General features: G+C 32.8%; 2 protein-coding genes across 3 annotated transcripts in view; one reads left to right on the top strand and one right to left on the bottom strand.

Annotated features, from left to right (window-relative positions):
• Positions 1-25,992, bottom strand: part of LOC111049607 (protein phosphatase PHLPP-like protein) — a 148,920-nt gene that overhangs the window by 114,003 nt on the left and 8,925 nt on the right. The window lies entirely within an intron of this gene.
• LOC111056538 (arf-GAP domain and FG repeat-containing protein 1) overlaps positions 22,036-25,992 on the top strand; it is a 52,499-nt gene continuing 48,542 nt past the window's right edge. The window contains exon 1 of one of the 2 annotated variants that reach the window (XM_039423547.1): positions 22,036-22,310. In XM_039423547.1, coding sequence (XP_039279481.1) covers positions 22,147-22,310 — 164 coding nt within the window. In that variant the 5' untranslated portion in view covers positions 22,036-22,146. The remainder of the gene's footprint in view (positions 22,311-25,992) is intronic. The other variant, XM_039423548.1, reaches the window with a different exon arrangement.

The following is a 25,992-nucleotide window of genomic DNA, read 5'->3' as shown; positions in this document are numbered from 1 at the left end:
ATATTTATTATGGTGTTTTTGATATCAAACAATAGAATACGATGATATCTCCATAGCCTCAACAATATAATGTTGGCTGCATTGTCCATTGTCAGAAAGGTAAGTATCGCAAGTCTTTAAAAGTGAAGAATCGAATTTGAAATCAAAGTACAATAATTGTATCAATATTTAAAAGTGAGGTAGAGTAATAATTGTTTCTTTTTTATTATCGAATTCCACTTCTTAAGGCAATACAATCAACAATAATAATAGGAAAATACAGCAGAGATCTAAAGTTTAAGGTAAGCCTACAGGTGAAACTCAGCCTTGACTGAAAAATTCCTAGTATAATTTTTCCGTAATTTATTATTAAAACTTTTAGATAATTTTTCTTCAATATCAAACCATATAGAGAAAACATTAGGATTACTCAAGATTAAATCTTCGAATGTTTTCTCTATGATTTAACTATTTTCAGAGCAATATTTTGTTGTGAAAATGCCGGCCAACTTGAAAACCGGCTTCAAGTTTGCCGTATACACTATATTATAGTAGCCTACATACCTTACCTGACTTACAGGCACTTGCGATCAACAATACGGTATAGCCGAGAGCATGAAGGAGTAAGAACTCAAGGCTCAGAGAATTACAAACATGATCTAGGTTCGAACCTCGGTCAGCGACATTTTTTTTTGTCGATGAATTTCGACTTTTATTAGCTATTTTTTATATTAGTTACCGTAATTTAAATTTCAATCAATTTTTTAGATATATTTTGAGACAAAACTGTGAAATATGCAATTATATTGATTTTTTAATCACATTATTTCAAAATAGTAATGAAAATTCTATTCATCCATCTATCCATGAGATATTGCACCAGGCGCAAAGCGTGAGCTATAAAAATTCAAACAATTATTCGAAATATTAATAGTATAAAAATATTGTCACTATTGTAAATTATTAATTAGTAATATTGAAATTAATTGACAGTGAAAGTTGTCATAACCAAGATTCAAACTATCAAAATAGGCTGTTTGAATTTTATTTATTTTTTAATTTCTTATATATTGGGAAGTTTTTTTTGGTGTGGCGAAAAATAGCGTTCACACCATGGGCAAAAATGTATTTCCGGCTCTCAATCTTTTCTAGTCCTCGGCCTATGGCCTCAGACTTAAAAACCGATTTCGAGCCGGAAATATCTCATTTTCGGCCCTAGGTGCGAAATATACTATTACCATCAGAGCTGAAAAAATAATCCACTAACAACGTACAAGTTCAGTAGAAATTACTCATATTCAAATATGAAGAGACTGAGCAGGGAGAATAGAGACAGGTCATTGAAAATCAATCAATCAATCAATCAATCAATAATCCTTTATTGTCATAAAACACAAAGTGTTGTAACAAACGTCAATATACAATAAAATTAAAAACAGTCAAAATATTTTTAAAATAATAATAATATAGTCAAAGTAGTATTTTTGTAAAAAAAAATTTACAACTAAATTGGCAAATAGTAATTAACAACAGCAATTGATAAATAGCAGGTATTAAAACAGGATCCAACACAAGTCACAACAAAGCTGTTACAGTTAAACAGATGAACACTGAAGCTATTCAAAAAATTCTCCAACAGAATAAAGACATCTTTCTGTAAGTAAGCCTTTTATGTGTGACTTGAATAGTGAGGTACTCAACAGTCTTACTTCAGGGGCAAGCTCATTGAATAGCTTAATGGACATGTTCCTTCAATTCCTATGGGTACTCGCATATTGGTGAGAATCAATTCTGAGATTTAACCTTCCTCTGGTATGATAATTATGTATGTCACCATTTCGACTATATTCATTAAGGTTTTTTTTCATGTACATCAGACAAGTTAAAACATATAAAGATTGATTGATTGATTGAGTACTTTATTCATGTAGATTACAACAATATATACTGGCTTACACACTTAGATACAGAGATTGAGTACTTTATTTATGTAGATTACAATATATACTGGCTTATACACTTATATACAATAGCTTACAATACAGCAAAATTATAGATGAATTTACATAATATAGACTAAGAAAATAATTATTGAACTGTATATGATATGAAAAAGTAATTTGTAATATAACTATAGATAATTATATTGTTATGCACTTATGCATCTACATAAATTGGCGGAGCTTTGGACATATCAATGTCCATTCTTCGGAAAGAATATTAAAAATATCCTCCCCACTAACTCTCTACCAAAACGTTAATTTAATTAATTAAACTGAGGATTTATTTATTAATGGAAATTTTGTGAAAGTTTTAATTAATATAAATATTTAAGAGAAAAAAAAACAGAAAATTGATAGAGTAAAATAATTATATAGGTAGATAAGATCAAATTATTGATTAATAAAATGAAGTAGGCTGAAAGTGGATCAGGGTAATCAACTTTCAGTAATGCACAGCAGTATGCAGTGGATAATTAAAAAAAAACATGAGTTTATATAATATATATATATATATATATATATATATATATATATATATATATAAAGGTTTGTATTTGTTGGATGGGTGGGGGATGGTTGTCATGTGATCGTTCTAGGGCCGGACAGTTTCAGTCGTCATTTGTTCCAAAAAATGTTTTTTCAAAGTCAGGAGAGTTTTTTAAAGTTGGGAGAGTCAAGACGCCTAGTTTACGAAAAAGCGGCCTACATGTTGCTAGGGGTGGTGCCTGACAAATTATTCGAATGGCCTTCTTCTGGAGTCTTAAAAGTTTAATAGATGCCGAACAATTTCCCCAGAGCTGAATCCCATAGGCTAAATGGCTATGTATGAGAGCATAAAAGACACTCATTGAAACTTCATGATTAACTATGTGAGTTAATCTACGTAGGACAAACAAACCCTTACTTAGTTTACCAGCTGTATAATCAATGTGCTTTTTCCAATTTAAATTCGAGTCAAGCATGATACCCAGGAATTTGAGGGAATCTGTGCCAGTAAACCTAGGGTTGAAGCTAAACTGTAGGTCACAGGTTTTCAGGAGGTTGAGACACAAATTGTTTGAAGCACACCAATCCATTATATTTGATGTGCTCAATTCAACAACTGTGTCAACATTTTGTTTTCCCGTCCCATTCACCAATAAGCCCAGGTCATCGGCAAAAAGATAGGGTTAGGTTTGATCACAGCAGTTCCTTATCACACCTGACAAATCATTTATGTAAATGATAAACAACAGTGGACCAAGTATTGAACCCTGGGGGACACCATATCTAACCAGCTCACCACTTGAGAATTCGCCGTTTCTATAGACAAATTGCATTCTGCGACCCAAGTATGAACCAATTAGATCCACAGCTAACTTGTCAAGGCCATAAAAAGAAAGCTTTTCAAATAGAGTATTATGCTTCACTGACTCAAAAGCTTTAGAAAAGTCAAATGCTCTGAGGTTCACAAGTCTCTTGTGCTCTGAGCTACTGATGACTCCCTCAATAAGATTCAAGACATCAGAAGTACTGAGATTTCTCCGAAAACCATACTGATCTCGAGAAAGTAGACTGTTGTTTTCAAAGTAATTGACAAGCTGTTTATGAAGGAGCATTTCAAACAATTTTGATATTATTTCTATGATACAGATGGGTCTGTAGTTTTCAATGTTGGCCTTATTACCCTTCTTGAACACGGGTATCATTTTGACTCTCTTTAGTTTATCAGGGAAAATACCTGAAGCTAGGCACATATTGAACAAATGGGTTAGGACTTCTGAGATATATGGAGCTGCTATTTTTAATATTGAGGAGTTGAGCCCATTCATATCTAAGCAATTGCTGGGGTTCATTTTATGAATTGTGTCAAAAACCTCCTCAACAGTGAATTCCTGATAACTAAACTTCGTTTCTGGTTCAGGCGTTAATGATACATAGTGACTGAAGTCAAAACTACTCTTAGGGATAACTTATCTTTGCTTTGTAAAATTATTTTTTCCAAGAAAAACTTGTTTATTTGATCTACAGACAACTTGCAAGCATCGTCCAGAGATGAATTATTTGAACCAAGGTGCTTCTTTACTACTACCTAGGCTGATTTATTCTTGTTTTTACTCTCATTAATGAATTTACTATTGTAACTGAGTTTAGCCAGTTTGATTTTAGACCTGTAAGTCTTTCTAAGATTGTTATACTCTAACTTGACCGCTGTTGAGCCGAGAATGCTACATACATGAAACAGTTGTTCACATTTCACTTTCAAGTCCCTCAATTCATGTGTGTACCACTTACTCCTAGCACCCCTTAATGTACTTTTGAGGACTAGTGTATAAGCCGAGTTGACAGCCCACAAGAAAAGTTCATAGAACATGTCAACTTTCTCATCTAGGTCAATCAGTTTGTAAACAGCTATCCAGTTGATTGATTTCATACATGCTAAAAATCTACTAGTCCTACTTGAGCTATTTTGTCTTTAAAAAATTGGACTATTGCGTGTCTTACTGACAAAGGATTTATTATCAATTTTTATTTTTAGGGTTAAAGCTAAGTGATCGGAAAATGCCGTATATAGAATTGCACTTTCCCATTGAGTATAATGGATATCTGTGACGATATTGTCTATGCAGGAACCTCCGGCTTCTAATCTGGCGGGTCTTGTCATCTGTCTTGTAGTGATGGTTAGATTGAAACTGGTCAACAAATTACAAAGATCATCTCTGAAGCTACTCTCCAAGTTAAAGTCTACATTGAAGTCTCCGCCTAATACAATACAACAGTCGAAGGCCGATAAATAAGTCAATATTCTATCCAAGGTGTCCAGGAATTCACAAAAAGTACTTAATAAAGCACTACATGGCCTGTAAATGGCAACAGCTATCAAGTTCAATGAAGGCAACTTAATCGCACAAGCCTCGCAAACCATTTCAACAGATAATTCTTTCACTCTGTGCATTTCCTTGAACTCTATTAAATCATTTAAGAATAAAGATGAACCACCATGAATTCTATTAGATCTACTGAAATAAGAACCTAATTTGAAATTATTTATATTTACATAATTCAAATCGTTATTTCTCAACCAGTGCTCCGTTATCATCATTATATGGATTTTATTATCATCTACAATAGTTTCAATATAATCAATTTTATTCAGCAACCCCTGAACATTCCACGACAGGAAACTCAACTCAGTGGAATGATTACCCCCTTTATTCCTGAAAGTACCAGAACGAGCAATACTACTATTATAATTACTATTTACCTTATGACTAGTGTGTACAAGTCGGCTGGCCAAAACAAGATCGTTGTCATTAGTTATTAGTTTAAATCATTTGTCTCAATATGAGAAATGTCATTGTCAATTGTTGCAATAGATGAATAAACAGAAGAAATTTCACTTGGATTCACATTGACATCAACACTTGTGTGGGGAGCATCAGAGCAGCTTTGGTTTGGCGTAACAGGACAGGACTCCATGTGACGAAAGATAGGAGAATCCGGCGCTCTTGGGATGCCCGACTGTATTAACTGCATTCCATTTACTACAGTCACAGAACGATCACTTACAATCTGATTTTGAGTATTTTTCACATATTCACTTATCGACCTTCCCAGCAGTCTCTTAGCTGAGATCCCGTAGTGCAGTCCATGTTTCGTGAAGTAATTACGCGTCAGCGTACTGCTAACACCACAGAATTTCATTGTCGATCTTCCCTCAGAGTTGACAAGTCGATTTTGAATAGCTGAGTTGGCGAAGCAAATGTCGTCATTCACGGACGGTAAATCGTAGCGGTAAGGAATGGCACACAACAGTATGTTAGTGTTTAAATCAGCAGCCTCAATCACATCAAGTCCCTGCATTACGGTGAGATGACCTGGCTCAAGTCTACCGAAATCATTCGTTCCCGCCATAACAATGACGCAGTCAGACCGGGTTAAGTCCTTAATGAAACACAGACCTCTTTCAATGACATGCTTCATCTTCGCACCTGGTTGACAATGAACAAATACATCAGAATCGAGAGTGAGCCTAGCACCAAGGTTAATTTCGCCAGAATTAAATATTGATGAAATTCTTTTAGAATCAGACAGTATTTCAATCAATTGAAACTAAATACAGCACTTTTTCCAGGATAATGCGCCAGAATATGAATGATCAGAATTATATGTCGAGAAAAAACTAGGTACTCCTTTTGGGACGATCATACCTTACTCCTGAAAACCAATTAGAACAAGGCACATGGCAAACTAACTCTAACAGGCTCCCAAGTAGATAGAAGTACTTTCAATCAACTCAAAAAACTATATATGAGGCCGAGGTAAAAAACAAGAAGAAGAGTTTTATACATGGGGAAAATAATACATCAGACCGAGAACAATATTAAAGAGTTATGGAAAATCATCAACGAGGGGAGAGGCATGAAGAATACAGTACGTTAAACAGAGAGAACCTAAGCCTCATCCATAACAACCGCATAATAGCTGACTCACATCTAGTCTGTGATCTGCTGAATGCTGTCTTTTTATTCAGCCCCCCCCCCATAAGGTCAACGAACACTCCCATGCTATATTGCTCAGATTACTCTAATGGAGCACCTACACTTAGTGAACTCAAGACCATTACAAGTAGAGAACTGAGTGGACTCGTCGAGAGACTGAAGTCAGAAACTCCTCAGGTTATGATCATATCACTAGGAACATGCTGAAATTTTGTGTACAGGAATTGAAAAATCCATTACTAGATATTGTCAATGCCACCTTATCCATATTATTTACCAGAATATCCCAACAGATTTGCGGATTTGCACACAGTTCTACCAAGAACAAATACCTACAAAAGAATGCTTACCTCATGGCTAATGAAACTGGTACCTAGGTAGAGAATCTTAGAAAAATATTTTAAGGTCAACCTACACCACTAATATTATTTAGAAATACACTTCATAGCTTTTCCTCCCTTCTAATGTCTCTTCGATGATTTTCACTCTTATTTTTATTTTCGTATTTTCAGTTCTATATTATCTTCTCTTCAGATCCTATTCTACAATAATTTATTCTCCATCTATCCTTATTCTCTTCTCTCTCTCACTCTCTCTCTCTCTCTCTCTCTCTCTCTCTCTCCATCAATTTTGCTCCTTTTTACTATTTTATACAACCTAAGATATTTATCTTTTTCACTTTTTGTATTGTTTTATGATAATTATATTATACTTTGTAAAATCTTTGTTTTTTGGGTGGTTTTGTGTGCGTGTGTGAGTGAATGGTAACTTGTTTAGAATGGCATCTTCATTTCTTATAGGTCTATCTTAAAGGGTTTTTATCAAGTGAGTTTTGAAATATTATCTTTTATTATATATGTGTATTTCGATTAAGAATTTTATTTAATTCTATTCATTTGTAATCTTATGTAAATTATCTTAATTTTGTAAAGGGTTGTGTGGCAGAGAGGACCTATGGAGTCCTAACTCCTCCCTAATGAAGGCAAATAATCAATCTCTCTCTCTCTCTCTCTCTCTCTCTCTCTCTCTATATATATATATATATATATATATATATATATATATATATATTATATATATATATATATATATAGCACATAACAGAAGACACTTTTAAGTTTGTAATATAAATTAAAACAGGAAACACGATATAAATAGATTGAAAACACTTAAAAATTTACATTAGAAATGGGGGAAATTTTCGGATTACAATGTTAACAATGTAAGTTTTTAAGTGTTTTCAATCTATTTATATAAGAGTTAATAAATTATTACACCGAGCAGATCTTGATCAAACTACAATGCAACTTGTCCCCGCGCACAGGCAAGGCCCATGCGGGACCTTCCTCCTATTAAACAGTTTATAGTTATTAATTCAACAGTCATAGTTTGTAATCATGGTCATGATTTTTTAGAAATATTTTATCAACATTATATTATCGATATACTAGCTTTATACTACTCAGTTATGTTGTAATGCTGTGAATATTTCAAGTTTTATTGTTGAATATAACATGTGAAGTGTTTTTCGAGGATGATTTGATTTGACTTGAATGCCTACATTAATCGGGCAACTATAGCACAAACTCTTAAAATTTCAAAAATCAACTCAATATTCAAAAAGAGGATAAGACAGATACAAAGAATAAATTACAGGCCAATAGCAGATCTGCCTCAAATTTCAAAAATAATAGGAACGTGTAATTTATAGCCAATTAATTAAATATCTCGAAGTCAATATCCTAATAACGTGGCATCACCATTGATTCAGAGAAGGACATAGTACAGCAACAGCAATATCAGAGTTATGCGACAACATAAATCAACTTTGGTAGGAGAAAAAAACCGGTATCAGGAATCTTTATTGATCTACATTTTACTGGGACCCTCTGAAGATAAAACTGAAAAAAATAGTTGAAAAAGCTTCACAGTTTCTGGAGGATTACCTCTCAAATAGAAAACAATATGTGAACCACCACAAAGAAAACAACATTGTTCAGTACAAATCAACACTTCGAGCAGTAAACAGAGATGTACCGCAGGTGTTGTTTTTCCCCCTCCTGTTGAAGTATTCTGTGCTTTCAAAACGTTCACACGTTCTTTTCAAAAAGTGAAAGAATTAGAATAGAAATATTTCATCTGATACCGTGGTGGAGATGGACAGTAATGTCTACTCTTCAACTTAACTACAAGATTGACGGAATCTCCATCTTTTCACGGTTGAAGCGAATGTATCAATGTATTAATTGGAAAAAAGCAAACTTGAGACAACTAAGCTTGTAGAATATCGATTCGTATGCATTTCAAATACAAATTCATAGTTGTATCAATAAGTATAGACCTATAGAAGCTTTTGAAGTACAGTAAAATTATATAAAAATATCATCTCGGTTTCTTTCGCATTGGATGTGACTTTTAATAGCGACGAGTTCATTCATGGAGACGTTTATTGGTGCTGATCAAAGAAGAGTTTTCTACCCAACAAATATCCTATTCTAAAATTCCATTATTGCCAATAATAAAGCAACTAATAGGTAATGTAGTCATGTATTGGAAAATTTGCGATTATTTTTGAAAACCCATTTAAATCATTCTCATTTTTTGGTAAGATAATGCGTAGTTGAAAAAATCAAAATGAGGAGAGTTTGTGGAAAAATGTATCCTCTCAGATTCCTCCTAAAGCCTTACCGTAACTATTACATGGATAAAATCACCATTTAAACCCAATTAAAACATCCATTTTTTTAAGGATCAACATAATCAACAGCCTCTGAATACAAGATGAAAAGATATATTTGAATTTAAACTGTGGACAATTTAATCTCATAGAAGCTATGTTGTTGTATCTCATCCATCTTCAACTTTTCCCAATTATGAATTCAATAGTACCTATTTTTTCAATCAGATTAATGAAGTATCTGCTACAGTAAATTAATTTGTTCAACACTAATTGAACATTGAGCAATTTATTCAAATGAATCAGATTTCCAAAATGGACCTCACATTTATAATTAACAAGAAATCAGTTTGTCTCATAGTCCAGTCAAGGAAAGGTTATAGAGGGAAAAGTTGGGAAGACAATTTTTGACCCCGCAGTTCTGTTTAGGGTAGTAAGAAGGTAAACATATCAAAAGTCCCCACCCCTACCCACTGTGCTTAGGGGATGGGGTGGTTAAAAGGTACCATTTCTTGTTCTCTCGTATAAAACTCAAAAACTATGTATCCTAAGGACTTTACTGTCATATAACAAATTAAAGCTTACATAATTTCCTACAATATTCATTCTACAACTTTTTACTCTCCTTGCCCTATTACCATAGGTAAGGAAGTATTGCTTTTCAAAAAAAAAATAAGGTACCCCAATTTCAAGTATTCTATAAGTTTCAAGGTCCCCTGAGTCCAAAATTATGATTTTAGGGTGTTGGTCTGTGTGTGTGTATGTGTGTATGTCTGTGAACACGATAACTCCATTCCTAATTAACCGATTGACTTGAAATTTTAAACTTAAGTTCCTTATATCATGAGGACCCGAGAATAAGAAATTCAATAAAGTTCAATTCAAGATGGCGGATAATTACTAAAAAACCATGTTTTTCAAGGTTTTCTCGAAAACGGCTCTAACGATTCTCTTCAAATTTATAACATGGATAGCTATTTATAAGCCCTATCAACTGTCATGAGTCATATTTCTGGGAAAATTGCAGGAGCTCCGTAATATTCTTGAGAAAAATGGCGGATAATTACTAAAAAACCATGTTTTTCGCGGTTTTCTCGAAAACGGCTCTAACGATTTTCTTCAAATTTATAACATGGATAGCTTATTTATAAGCCCTATCAACTGACATGAGTCTTATTTCTGGGAAAATTGCAGGAGCTCCGTAATATTCTTGTGAAAAACATTCACGATTTTCTCAAAAATGACTTGACTGATTTATTACAAATTCATACCCTGTATAGTTATTTATCAGCTCTATCATCTGGCATGAGTCTTTTTCCTTGGAAACTAATGGGGTCCACCCCATCCTTGAGAAATGGTCTTTGTAAACTCCTTCTAGTGCATGAGGTAGGTAGGTAGAGCAGTTTATAAAAAGAACACAGTGGATATATTTCATCTGTAGAACAGCTGTTTTGACGACTTTTAAAAAAAATCATCGAATTTCACAATTTACACAAAGGAAAAAGAACTCTGAAAACAATATTATATATACACATATACAGTAGTCTGATCGTAGTTTCAGATATGTTGCCGCCAATCGTCATTATGTTATTCCTCTAAATTATTCTCGTTTAAGAATGAGGCTCACAGTTCAATGAGCAAGGAAAGCTGAGTGAGTGTACCACACCAGATTTTTTCATATATCCTCTAGTTTTTGAGATATCCGCTCTTGAAGGTGTGGCATTTTTGAAAAAACACGTTAGGCACAAATTTCTTTCTATTTTTGCTCTTATACCTTTTTAAAAATCGACGGAAAAAATCCATGCTGATTATGAGCTTATAGAGCATCAATTTCTCTTCAATTTGATTTATAATTTCACAAGTTTACGAATTTCCCTACACCTTTTGCAGCAGCTTTAGTATTTAGTGTGAGATCTTCAGTTATGCAAAAATAGACCAATTGACAAAGGAATTTGGAGAGAATGTTTTGAACACAATTTTTTGACTTTGCAACTTTGTTGGGACCAGTTAGGGGGTGATCATATCAAAAGTCCCCATCCCTATCCCTTGTGCTGAAGGGGTGAGGGTTGTTTAAAAGTTGCATTTTTCAATGTTTTGCTTACACGCTCATATCTTGAGAAAAATGCGTTCAACCGACATGACTAACCATTCAGAAATGAAGCTTGATAAATTCTCTACAATATTTGTTTCGTGTTTATTTGTGATATCTCCAACAGTTTTCAAGATATACGCTCTTAAAAGTGTAAAATTGTTGAAATAACAGCTTTTAATCCTATTTTTTGATGTTTCAGGGCCTACAACTCTCCAACAATGCATCATAAAAATGAATGCTCACCGTAGATTTGTAGAGCTTTGTTTTCTCTTTAATTTGATCTATTATTTCACTACTTAATGTTTTCCTTCTATTGTTATAGCATATTCAATGTGGGGGGTGAAATTTTTATTTTGTAACAATTGATCACTTGACAATGAAATTTGAGTCTGTACATCTGGTACACAATTTTTTAAGTAGAAGAGATATAGTGCCGTGCTACCAATTTTTCCTTAATCGGCTTGATAGCATTTAACACCTATTAACCTAAGGATAGTTGTCGGCTCCAATGTAATAGATTCTTGATAAACTATGAATGGATCTATCGCCTATGAATGAGAAATCCAGTTTTCAGAGCAAATGAACTTATAATCTTCAGATGAATTTTTGCAAAATATTATACAAATAGACAAAGAATTATATCTTATAAGCCTAAGTTCTAGAGTTACTACGAACTAAAATACTTATCTAGTTTACAGTTGAAAAACAGTGGCTATTGGCTTGTATACACACAAAACAAATTATATGGACAAAATAGAACACTATAAACTGTTTAAAACTCAATTTAAAACATTAATAAATTCACTTAAACAGACAATTATTTAGAGAGCACCAAATTGCAACACACACCAGCCAGCCATGTTTTTCAGAGAAAGAACAGGAGAAGCCTAAGTTACAAGTCACAGAGCAAAGCCTTGTTCAGTGTCGATGTTACAGACACGTCACCAAAAAAATTATAAATTACAAGTTTAGAATTCACATTTTATATTTGTTCTCAATAAAACTTTATTTTGAAACTATTATTTTTTTAATTTTATATATATTCTCTATTTAAATAAACCATTCATCTTTTTAATTCTGTCAACCCAGCCTCGGTGACACCATGGAACAATGCAACAATCATTTACGATAAAAAATTCTCAGTCGAAAAGTTTGTCCGTCTATCGATGACTCTGATATTTACTATAAAGTTCCATAGAAATCGAATTGAAGATTCGATTCCAATGTGAGAAAAAATGTAATATTACAAATACCCCCCTCTTGACATAAAAAAATTTTACTGTTTGAAAATTTAAAGAAAAAAAATTTACATTGACCCTAATGAAAATTTTGAATTGTAAATTCGAGAACAGTAACAATTTTTTTTTATAAAAACATTACATGTTGTCCTATAATATTGAAAATTATTATAAAATTTCATCAATAGCATTTGTTATATGTTTCCAAACAATATTTCAAAGTATAGAGTATCAAAATTACTTTTGATTTAGCTTTATAATTTAAAGGAAAATATCTCAACAGAAAGTTTAATATGTAAAGAATAGTTTTTTGAAATTGCACATAAATTTAATAGATAGAAAAATTCAATTTTTATTGCATAAAAGAAATTAGTATGTTGAATGAAAAATGTATTATTATTATTTATTTTTTTTATTTTTTTTTTTAAATGAATTGATGAATTGTTACATTTAATTTTCACATAAAATTTCAATAAATCAAAAAATGTTCATTTCTTTCACTATTGACGCAGTTGATTTTATCGATGCACATTTTGGAAAACAGTCCGTTAAGGCACTCAGTATGATTTTCAGTTAAGTGTGACTCCAATGTGATGACGTTAGTGTTGGGCTGATCTGGATGCACATAGTGTTGGGCTGATCTGGATGCACGTAGTGTTGGGCTGATACTTGTAGTCGACTGATGCATATCAAACTCGATACAAGTGACATCTTAATTAGCATTGCCTCATGCTTGTAGTAGACGGCTGCATACCAAACTCGATACAGGTGACATCTCAGTTAGCATTGCTTCATGCTTGTAGTAGACGGCTGCATTCCAAATTCGATACAGAGTCACGAAAATTTTGTATCATATTTGTAATTATACAATGTACATTTCAGGCTTGAAATGACAATGTAATTCGTTTTTTGGAAAAGAGATAGACGCTGCATACAGGATTAATTTAGGTGAGGATTAATTTAGGTAAGGTTTGGTTTCTTGATATTCTCAGCTTTCAAGGTTTAGAGTTCTGCATACAGGAATAATTTAGGAGAGGATTTTTGAATCAATTCTTTCATGATACTGTGACTGTTATTCTGAATTCAAAGTTGTGAACGTGAACATGGATGACAATTACCTCCAGGTAATGTAGTAGTGTTGAAGTTTGAGATACCAAGTCAGCAATAAGCGTTGGCATTGTTATTGGCGTATGCTATGGTGTCGGCATTGGCATCGGCGTTGATATTGGCATTGGCATTGGCGCAGGCATTGGCATTGGCGCAGGCATTGGCGTAGATTTTGGCATTGGCATCAGCATTGGCGCAGGCATAGGCATTGGCGCAGGCATCGGCATAGATTTTGGCATTGGTATCAGCATTGGCGCAGGCATAGGCATTGGCGCAGGCATCAGCGTAGATTTTGGCATTGGTATCAGCATTGGCGCAGGCATAGGCATTGGCACAGGCATCGGCATTAGCGCAGGCATTGGCATTGGCGCAGGCATCGGCGTAGATTTTGGCATTGGCATCAGCATTGGCGCAGGCATAGGCATTGGCGCAGGCATCGTCGTAGATTTTGGCATTGGTATCAGCATTGGCGCAGGCATCGGCGTAGATTTTGGCATTGGTATCAGCATTGGCACAGGCATCGGCGTAGATTTTGGCATTGGTATCAGCATTGGCGCAGGCATTGGCATTGGCGCAGGCATAGGCATAGATTTTGGCGTAGTTATTGGTGTTGATATTGGTGTAGATATTAGTGTAGGCCTCAGCATAGATTTTGGCGTAGTTATTGGCATAGATATTAGTGTAGATATCAGCATAGATTTAGGCGTAGTTGAGTCACACTAGTTCGAAAATCACCCAAATGTTCTTAACACTCTTCATGGCATTCACTTGTTGTCGATTTTGAGATTCACATGATAATTATTTCAATGTTAATGTCTGTGCTGTACCTGTTATCTTAAAATGCTTATAAACTAAGAAGAAAATCTTGATTAGGCTATCAATACAATCTAATACACATGATAATTATTTTTAAGTATATATAAAATTGAAATTTTTTAACATCCTATTATACAGTCAGCAATACATAAATTGTGAAATATGGAGATATCAATTACAAATTTTCACTGAAAAAAATTTCATTTCCATCTATTCACTGTTCAAATATCAAAATTTAATCCATTCTTCAAAATAGAAATAGAATTTTATAACACCCTGTATCATTATCAAAATTGTAAAAAAAACATCAGATCATCACAACAAAAAATAATTTCAATACATATTTCAATAATTTCAGACAATTGATCTTCTATTCACAATCATTTCATAATATATCTGCATTTCATTATCATTTAGTATAACATTTCATTTATAGCAAGTTCATTTCACATTTATGATTTATCATTCAGGGTTTCAAAATTATTTAGTTTTAACTTTTTTGTTCAAAAATTGTATAAAAAGCAAATTATTTAATATTATTAATCATCGTTTGTTGGATACTATAGTTTATTTCGACTTTTCAGTGTTCTGAACACAAGCTACATTTCATGACAAAACTTTACTATCAATCATTAAACAAGAAATCATTCAAAACATCAATAATATTTTGCTTCAAAGGCAATCAATATTCCATTTTGCATCTATGGCAATCAACATTATTAATCATTATTTTGCATCTATGGCAATCAACATAAGTACGGTAATCAACACAAAAAATATTATCTCATTACTGCCTCTCTAAGTCATAACCACTGTTATTCCTTCTTTAGGCAATAATGAGTTTCCATCTCAAAAAACAATCACATACCAGCAAAATTCTAATCAACAAACCCCACTAAAAATTCTACATACACTCCAGCATCCATTTCAAACGATAATCAATCATATCAAAATTTATAGAACAAACAATTTTTTTTTTTAATTTAGAAAAAGACATCAATCACAAAAACTTATTTCAATTAATAATATAACAAAACGTTTTTATTCAATGAAAACATTATTATTCAAGTTAACTTTCATTAATACATCACATATATATGGCTACACAATTCATTAATACTTTCAAATTTTGAAGTTTATTTATTATAACAAAAGAATTTATACATAAGAATAGATTTCAGCATGTTCTAAATTGAACCATTTATTTTTGAAAATAATTTATAATTTAAAGACTGTATAATAAGTACAAACATTTCAAGATTATAATACAAAGATGATCAAGATGAATAATGGGTAAATAAGTTCCCTAAAAAATACAAACAAGAGAAAAAGAAAACTGGGTAAATAAATTTCCTAAAACAATACAAAGAAGAGAAAGATTAATTAGAGCCTATCCTACATGTCAGTACTGAACTTTCATGAGGAAGTATATTTAATAAAATATACTACTATGGAATTTTGTAAATTCCAAGTATGACTCTAATTTGTTATAATTGTGAGCTATCACTCCCACAAAAACAACTGGTGAAGGAAAAAATGTTGACTATTGTGACTGGGTGGAGAGTTCCTAGATGTCTGTAAGGCAATGTGATAGCAGACTCTAGTATCGGACCACAAAAACAAAAGTATGCAAAAGTTTTTTACAAACATTTGATGTTGCAGTCTTAAGGTTTTTATATCGCAAACAAGTAGGTCAGATAATCGAGTCCAGCCGTATGTGGTTCACGCCCACACCTCTAAAAGAATCACACCTACTTGTCTACCAAAAATCCAAAGTATTGGACAGCAAAAAAAAAAAAAAAATGCAAAATGGGTTAAAAGCCCAGAAGAAAACTATAACCTAATTACATATGGCTTATGGCACAATATGCAATGAAAGATGAGAACATGGGACATAATTTGCTCTGAAAAACCTAATTACCTAATATGATACCTGAAAAAAAAATAGACATAATTAAAATATGTAATACATGATGAAAAAATATACCGCAAGCAAACAATTATTTACACTACAATGGATAGATTTTAGAAAAGTTAAGTTTTATCAACAATTTAAAGATTAGGAAAATAAGCTACTATTTTAACTTCCAAAATTATTTCAGAAAAAATACAAATTTAAATGACTATGGACAAGATTGGTTAAGATATGCATCATAGAAGAATTTTACTGAACATTACACAAAGACAGGAAAGAATCGAAATTTGAAAAGATTAAGGGCCAAGAAAAATAGGCTACAGGAAAGAAAAAAGATACAATTATGGACTCTTACCATACATAGTATTTACGGTCATTGCTATTCTGAATCCCGGCATGACACAGGATTCCTAATCATTGTGTGTTGGGGAATACCCTTTCATCATGTGATTCACTGTCATCATCTTGTAAATAAGCAACTTGAAACAACCTTTGAATACTAATACATCAATGGAAACTTTGTGCTTTGTTTTCTTCAAGAACATGATTTTATTCATGGGTTCATTTGTTTCAACAAAGCCGTTTTGCCTACAAAAGTTAGTCATGTTCACTTGAGAATGCATAGCATACACTTTTTCAATTCTCAGTTGAAAGTTGAACTCATCAACTTGACTCAAAGCAACATTCATTTTGTTTACATTGTTCCTAACCTTTACAGAAACCTGTCTCATGTAAACATTCACTTTGTTCATAGTTTTCCTAACCTTCAATGTAGCAATATTACTTTCATGATAGTTGACTTTCAGTGAAGACAACTCCCTACCTACTTCTTTACTCAATTCTACTATCTCATTAGGGTTGACTTTTTCAACAACAGTAACTAGGCCTACATTGTCAGAAACTTGAATGAGTTGATCTTGTATCTTAACACTACTATTATCCTGCTTCAATTTGTTTTCATCTTCATGATTATCACTCAATGTTTCATGTGCATTTTTCAATAGAAGGTTTATACTAACCTGCTCTAGTCTAATGCTAGCAAATTCTTGCTTCATATCATCAAACCTAGCATTAAACTTAGCATTTTGCTTATCAAACTTAGCATTTTGCTCTTGTTTAAAATTATCAAATATTTGTGTTAAGGCAGCTATTAACTCATCATCATTTTTAATATTTTTCATATTGTATGCCATTTTGCTAGTCTGCACAGATAATATATTCATTAGGACTTGATCTCTCTTGAACCGATTTCCCACTCAGCAGTATACCATTCATAACCCATCAAGATATCTATCCTACTAATAATTTTTCATAACCAGGGATTTCATGGTGTACCATTTGGGACATATTTATTTTGTTATTCGGTCCCACCAGAGGGGTAACATTTGCCGTGCTACCAATTTTTCCTTAATCGGCTGGATAGCATTTAACACCTATTAACCTAAGGATAGTTGTTGGCTCCAATGTAATAGATTCTTGATAAACTATGAATGGATCTATCACCTATGAATGAGAAATCCAGTTTTCAGAGCAAATGAACTTATAATCTTCAGATGAATTTTTGCAAAATATTATACAAATAGACAAAGAATTATATCTTATAAGCCTAAGTTCTAGAGTTACTACGAACTAAAATACTTATCTAGTTTACAGTTGAAAAAACAGTGGCTATTGGCTTGTATACACACGAAACAAATTATATGGACAAAATAGAACACTATAAACTGTTTAAAACTCAATTTAAAACATTAATAAATTCACTTAAACAGACAATTATTTAGAGAGCACCAAATTGCAACACACACCAGCCAGTCATGTTTTTCAGAGAAAGAACAGGAAAAGCCTAAGTTACAAGTCACAGAGCAAAGCCTTGTTCAGTGGTTATGTTACAGTCACGTCACCAAAAAAATTATAAATTACAAGTTTAGAATTCACATTTTATATTTGTTCTCAATAAATAGTTATTTGTGCAACTAGGGACTAAAGTGCAACTTTTTCTCCCTGAGGGAAACTGTTGTCGCCCGATGGCGTAGCCGAGGGCGACAATTTCCCTGAGGGAGAATAAGTACTTTAGTCCCGTGATGCACACAACATTTTTCCTCCACCTACACCAATACCTATAACAATGAATAATTTTACTACATCTTCAAGCTTTCACACTATTTCAGCTCTATTTCAATTGTTAGGTTATGTTCAACCGTTGGTGGATATGAAAAAGTACACACCTCTAACGTCATTAGAGGTGTGTATTTTTTCATATCCACCAACGGTTGAACATAACCTAACAATCGAAATAGAGCTACTTATTTCCTAGAGCTAAAATATTCCAAAGATCGAAATAGAGCTCTTTTACTTTACCTCTACCGACCACGACAGTGTTGCCACATTCCTCATTCTTCAATCGCGGCGTTGTCGGACTTCTTCCCATGTTAATCTTATGGGTTTATTTTTACTCCCTTGGGAGTAAAAGTGATCACTTTTCCCGCTGGGAATTATTTTTAGTCCCATGGGAGGAAAAGTAGTACTTTAGTATTCGATTCCAGGGTGTAAAATGAGACTTTTGATAGTAGGTGGAGGAAAACTTTATTTTGAAACTATTATTTTAAATTTTATATATATTCTCTATTTAAATAAACCATTTATCTTTTTAATTCTGTCAACCCAGCCTCGGTGACACCATGGAACAATGCAACAATCATTTACGATAAAAAATTCTCAGTCGAAAAGTTTGTCCGTCTATCGATGACTCTGATATTTACTATAAAGTTCCATAGAAATCGAATTGAAGATTCGATTCCAATGTGAGAAAAAATGTAATATTACAATAGAAAAAGTTGTGAGATCAATATTATGGGAAATTATGTAAGCTTTAATTTCTTATAGAATAGTCATGTCTGTAAAATGCATAGTTTTCTGGTTATATGCGAAAAATGATACCTTTCAACCACCCCCACCCCCTTAGCACAATGGGTAGGGGTGGGGACTTTTGATATGTTCACCTCCTCACTACCCTGAATAGAACTTTATTGAGCATTCATTGCCTGGACTATCAAGTTGAGATTAAAAATACAATTATTCAAACAAAATTTTTTTTTGAAATTTGATTTCTTCTTTTCTTAATCATTTAAATATCAATGTATCAAACAAAGCGTTGATGAAAAATCTGTTGTGATACACTCACGACACAACTTTCCTTGTTCATTGAACGGTAAGCCTTATTCTTAAACAAGAATAATTTAGGGGAATATAATGATAATTGGCGGTTACAAATTATTTAAAACTACAATCATACTATTGTATAAATTTGAAGAAAATCATTAGACTTTTTCGACAGACATACACACACACACACACACACACACACACACACACACACACACACACACACCACACACACACACACACACACACATCCAAAAATCGTGTTTTTGGACGGCATGGGACCTTGAAACGTATAGAAAACTTGAAATTAGGGTACCTCAATTTATTTTGGAAAGCAATAACTTACTTATCTCTTTCCTGTATAGGGCTACTTGTAATATAAATATAAAGAAAATAAAAATCTCAGTACCCTTTTTTTTAAATATTTTATCACAACATGTTTCGGTCATTTATGCCATTTTCAAGTGATATGAATTAAATAAATAAATACTACTGGAAGATTCTTATTTTGATCATATGTTAGTGTATTCATATGTTTTTATGAATTAGGACTGTAAATTTTGGGTTTAAAATTGCATGATTCTATCAAAAATGGGGTTATTGGTGTCTAATTGGATTAAGTTTATTATTTTATCTCTGTTTAATTTTGCTGCTTTATAAATATGAAATTCTTCTTTGACATTCAGTTTTTGACTTTTATTACCATAATTAAGTATTTTCATATTGGAGTTTATATCTGTAAAATTATGGCCTGAATCTATCAAGTGTTCAGCAAATGCCGACATTTGTGTATAATTTTTAGATTTTAGTGCTTGGATATGTTCTCAAAACCTGATATGGGAATTTCTACCCGTTTGTCTGATATAGAATTTGTCGCAATCACTACATTTAAGTTCATAGATTCCAGATTTTTTAAACTTATCTTGCTGTACATTTAAATTTGATTTCTTTTTTATCAGTTCGAATGCATTATTTGTTGTCCTATAACCTAGAATGAATTTATTTTTTGTAAAGGTTTTTCTTATAGCTTTATTAAATTTTGTGTTATATGGAACACAAATATATTCTTTATTTCCTACATTTCATTGATTATTTTGAGTTCTATTCTGTATTAATTTTCCTTTTTGTTTGTAAATCATTCTATCAATAGTTTTGGTATTATATCTATTTGTTATTGCCATATATTTTATTATTTTCTTCTCTTTTCTGTTATTATCTTTTGACATGGGAATATTTATTAGCCTGTATATCATTGCATTGAAAGTTGAAATTTTTTGTTGCCAAGGATGATTTGAATCTCTAGGAATTATACAATCTGTATGTGTTTTCTGTATCTGTATCTGTATGGGTTTTCTATAAATGCTAAAATCATGTTTGTAATGGTAATAAAAGTCAAAAACTGAATGTCAAAGAAGAATTTCATATTTATAAAGCAGCAAAATTAAACAGAGATAAAATAATAAACTTAATCCAATTAGACACCAATAACCCCATTTTTGATAGAATCATGCGAATTTGAACCCAAAATTTACAGTCCTAATTCATAAAAACATATGAATACACTAACATATGTTCAAAATAAGAATCTTCCAGTAGTATTTATTTATTTAATTCATATCACTTGAAAATGGCATAAATGACCGAAACATGTTGTGATAAAATATTTTAAAAAAAGGGAACTGAGATTTTTATTTTCTTTATATTTAATAACTTACTTTCCTTACCTATTGTAAATTATGGCTAGGAAAGTAAAAAGGTGGTGGGAAGTGGTGGAGGTCAACTATATAGAGCTTCCATCACAATTTTCCAGACATGAACAACGGCGCGGAGATGGAAAAGGTTTAAATGGATAAGATAGTCACAGAATAGGTACAGAATAGGTACAGTCAATCAAACGCTTATCCAACCAATGCTTTTTACATGGCGCAAATACTAGACACGTCACGTGACCTTAGAAAGTTCTGGTCTTCTGATTGGCTCGTGATAGTGAACGAGATCAATTGATCCGGATCATTTAAGTGATCCGAACCTCATATCAATACTATTACAATGCGGCGCTTCCTAACAAGATGGCGGATTTTTGCGCTAGGGGTACTATAGTGAGGTCCACTTTATAATGGCAGTGGATAAAGATAGAAGAAGAGCGTTGCATGCTCTCTGCCTTAATCAATTATATTTCTAAATTGTTAAATACAAATTTGGCATCGTTGCGGAGCAAGAAAAGGATAGTACTACCTGTTTTGTCAAATGATAGACATGGTTAGCAAGATCAAATACTGATTGAATATTGTCATTATAACGTAGACCTCCCTATAGCCAAGTTTCCATATTGTATGTATACTGTGATAGAGTTACCTGCTTTGTCTAATGACTGTCAAGGATACAAAGCCAATGATAATAGTTATCAGATATACCGTACATACGCTTTCGTATACATTGATTTCTCATCATTCCATCGACAGACAATCACTCTTCTCATTTAAGGAGATGGATGGTTTGAAACTGGATCCTTTGAAACTGCAGCTTTTAAAAGCCCGGCAGTGATGATTCAGAACTTGACTATTATAAAGGCAGTGCAGAGAGCAGAAATCACTGCAGCTGCAGGTGCAGTTTTCTCTCAACTTTTGTCGTTGAGTGAACTGTTGAAAGTTATACATTTTGTTGAACTTATTGAAAATGGCTTCCTCTAATAAGAAACTTGATGAGTATCACTTGAAAGTTTTACGTGAATTAGTGACTTTAAACGGGAATAAACAATGTTTTGATTGCCATCAGCGAGGACCTACTTACGTGAACGTCACAATAGGATCATTTGTATGCACGACTTGCTCTGGATTATTGTAAGTTAAATCAAAGTTAATTTAGGAACAACACTGTTTAGTTTCATTTGTTTTGGCCATTCTATTTGTCATCTTGCCCATTTGTATTACGTTTTACAATATTTGACTATGCTTTATCTTTATCCACTTATTTACATCACTATTTTAACAATTATTTTCATCCTACTTTACCATACCAAGCATATAGCAGATAATACGGCTCGATTTCTTATTTCAATTTTTTTCTAATACAATACGGTTGCAGGCTAAAATATATGTATGATATGTAGGCTGAAGAATTCATGAGGGGTCATCACTCTTGAATAATTTTCATAAGGCATTGTTATTGTTATTAAATCAAAAGAACATTGCCTCCTAAAATTTAATCATGATACGGTATTTATCTGCCCTTTTTTCCCTTTAGTACGTAATATATCCTCTTTATATAAACACTGAGCTTGTATAAAAAGTATAAATAGATCACTGTTCTATAATAATTGAACAGCTCTTAAATATTCAAAGAGTTGTATTGAAACTCATTAATTAAAAAAAAAAACAATTTTTCATATTAAACTCATTTTATAATAAAGACTCCATTTGTTTAAATTTTCGTTCAATTACTTGCTTTCTTGCTTTTACTTCTAGCTGCAAGTTACCAGTAGATTACTTGTGTTGAAGTAAATAAATTGAATCCTTTGGCTCGTCATGGCTCAACATAACGAGAGGGGTATCGCAAGGCTGTACACTATCCCCTGTCCTATTTCTGCTGTACATAAACGACCTAAAAAGTTAGAGTGAACAAGCTAAGTTGTGTAGGCCTATGTACGTTTCATTGCTTGTAAATGACATCAATCAGGATTCCCTCATCTTGAATTTGAACAAGAAATTGGAAAATTGTAACTCCTGGTTAAAAAAAATGACCTATCACTTGATACTGCAAAGACAACCGCAGTGAAATTTCTACTAACCTCACGGAGTATGAGACCATTGAGATATTCTCAACTAAATGCCACGAGTTCCAGTATCTCATTCAACTCTGATAGAAAATTCCTTGGTGCTATTATAGACTAATCCTTAACATGGAACACACATGCCGAGCAACTTGAAAGATACATGCAGTCTGGGGTGTCTTACTGGACGTCTACAGAGGCTACTTTGAAAGTTTAGTAAAGTACGGGATTGTATTTTGGTGTGCATCGTCTCAATTATATGAAATATTTAAAGCCCAAATAATATTATTTCTAATTTGAGATTGAGACACCCATGTAGAGACATCTTCAAGAATAACAAAATTCTCACCGTTCCCTCAATTTACATTTACTCAATACTCAACTCATGTTAGCATTCAGAAACCTCAATATACTAAACAAAAGGAATGAAACAGCAAGAGAAACATGAGTACAACTTATTATATTACCAAAAGCATAGGACAACAAGGTTTGAGAAAGGAGCACTATATAGAGCAGTTAAATTTTTCAACAAACCTTCGAAAGAAACAAGCAAAACTAAGTGTTGAATTCCAAATTTCAATTTAATAAGAATATCTTGAAGTATTGGACAAATAAAGCATATTATTCGGTTCGCAAGTTTTTAGATTAATGACTTTTGATGATTTTTTACCGCTTTCCCTCCTCGGATCCAACTCCAACCTACCTAGACACAAGGCTTGATTGGATTCAAATCAAATACTTGTAGCCCTATAATAGTTACTAAACTTATTTAGTGTCTTATTATGTATTTTATGAATTTGTGATTCATATAGCCTAATTGAATATGCGTTGAAATGTGTATGATGACAATGCAGAAATTCTTTACAAGTTGTAAATAATATTGTTAACGAATGAAATTGCAAATAAATAATTCGAATTTGAATATAGAATTTCACTCAGAGAAAATAAAATGCTTCTCCCAAAATTTATTTTTTGGTCTATCACAGAATATTTTTATGGCTCATTTTTTAGGCCTATCAACAGAATAAGTAGACTTTTTGTGTAGTTGAGAAGTTGATATTGTGGTAATTATTCATATTGAATGGAAAAGACTAAGAAATTGTCATATAGAATCATCTATTGTCATCTCCAGAATAAGGAGACTTTTTGTGTAGTTGAGAAGTTGATATTGTGGTAATTATTCATATTGAATGAAATAGACTAAGAAATTGTCAAAAAAACCACTGATTTACTGATAATTAGAAATAATTAGATAATTTCTAATTATCAATAAATCAGTGGTTTTTTGACAATTTCTTAATCTTTTTCATTCAGAGTAAGGAGAGTTTAAAGCAACCATATAAGTTGCGGGTTACCTGTCAGTTATTAGGAGGCCTACGTGCACTCAAAAATAAACAGATGAGCTATCAAAAGTGCATTTAGGCTAATAAAGTTAGGCTATTCTCAGTTTCTGAGAAGTTTTTCTTGAATTTATAATAATTGTAATGAGCTAATAGTAGATGGTGGGTGTTATTGAATAGCAACTATACCTAACATAAAAATTAAACAATTTATTTACCGATTGCGTTACGTTAAGCAATTGATGATAATTTATATAAACTACAGAGTTATCAGTTTTAAAATATTAGACCATCTCACTAAAAATGACATATCTTAGCTATCTTCTGAAGATATACATAAATATTCAATGGTAGTTTGTTTTTGGTTGGAATTAGAAAGGAGGCTCCTTCTTGGGTTGTGCTTGAAAACTTTAAAGAAATATTTTCCACAACCACGTGGTATCTGAGCATTTGCTTTCGGTTTACGTCTCTACTTTTTATATTATAGGCCTGTATATTTTTCGTCAAGAACAAGGATACAAAATATAACAAGTATCTTTGGTAACCAGGACATGAATTTTCTCAAGCTCGTACCGTATCACATCAAGACACCAGGCTGGGTCGCCAGTGGGACACCATAGAGACACCAGTACATTAGTGTCCATGTGTAAAGCAAGGACACCAGGAATAATACCATACCTAATGGTGCAATACCATGCCATACCTAATGGCGCTACAGCCTTGTGTGGGCCTTGGACTCACTCACGATCTGCCTCCATCTCTGGAGATCCTGACATTGGTCAGGATTTCCAGATCCTAATTTCCATTACTATTAGGTCCTGTTGCATGCCACCTATACATCTTTTACGGAGGGACGACCTCTCCTTCTAGGTCCATCAAATTGTCCATACTTACAGTACCACTCATGGAAGTCTTACCTCGATCATTCTTTCAACATGGCCAAGCCATCCAATTCTTTGAAATTTATTTCCACCTTGAAGTGCTTCCTCCACCTCCTCATTACATCTTATTCTCAATAGATTGCTCAATAGATTTTTCTCACAACTCCTCTCTCAAACACTTTCAATGCCTCTTCGTCTGTTTTAGCATAGATTAAAGAAATAATCTTCTTTTGAAATTAAAGAAATAATATTCTTTTACTTTATCGTTTTAGTAAGTGTCCATGATTCAGAGCTGTAGCACACAATATTGGTCTTATCAATATCCTTTATAATCTTATTTTGGTCCTTCTACTTGGGATTTTAGAGACCATTAACATTTTGTGTGCATACTATAATATGCCCTGTCTCAACTTATAATAAGTCCTAAAATTTCGGTTCTAAATCTCAGTCATAATGTCTGGCATAGAGGAGCGTGTCAAGGTATTTTAATTGACTCACACCTTCAAAAACGTGTTTAGCCTACCTATCCTCA

The sequence above is a fragment of the Nilaparvata lugens genome, chromosome 3, assembly GCF_014356525.2.
Source record: "Nilaparvata lugens isolate BPH chromosome 3, ASM1435652v1, whole genome shotgun sequence".
Lineage (NCBI taxonomy): Eukaryota > Metazoa > Arthropoda > Insecta > Hemiptera > Delphacidae > Nilaparvata > Nilaparvata lugens.
Note: the sequence above shows the minus strand (reverse complement) of the source record. Positions and strands in the feature narration are given on the sequence as shown.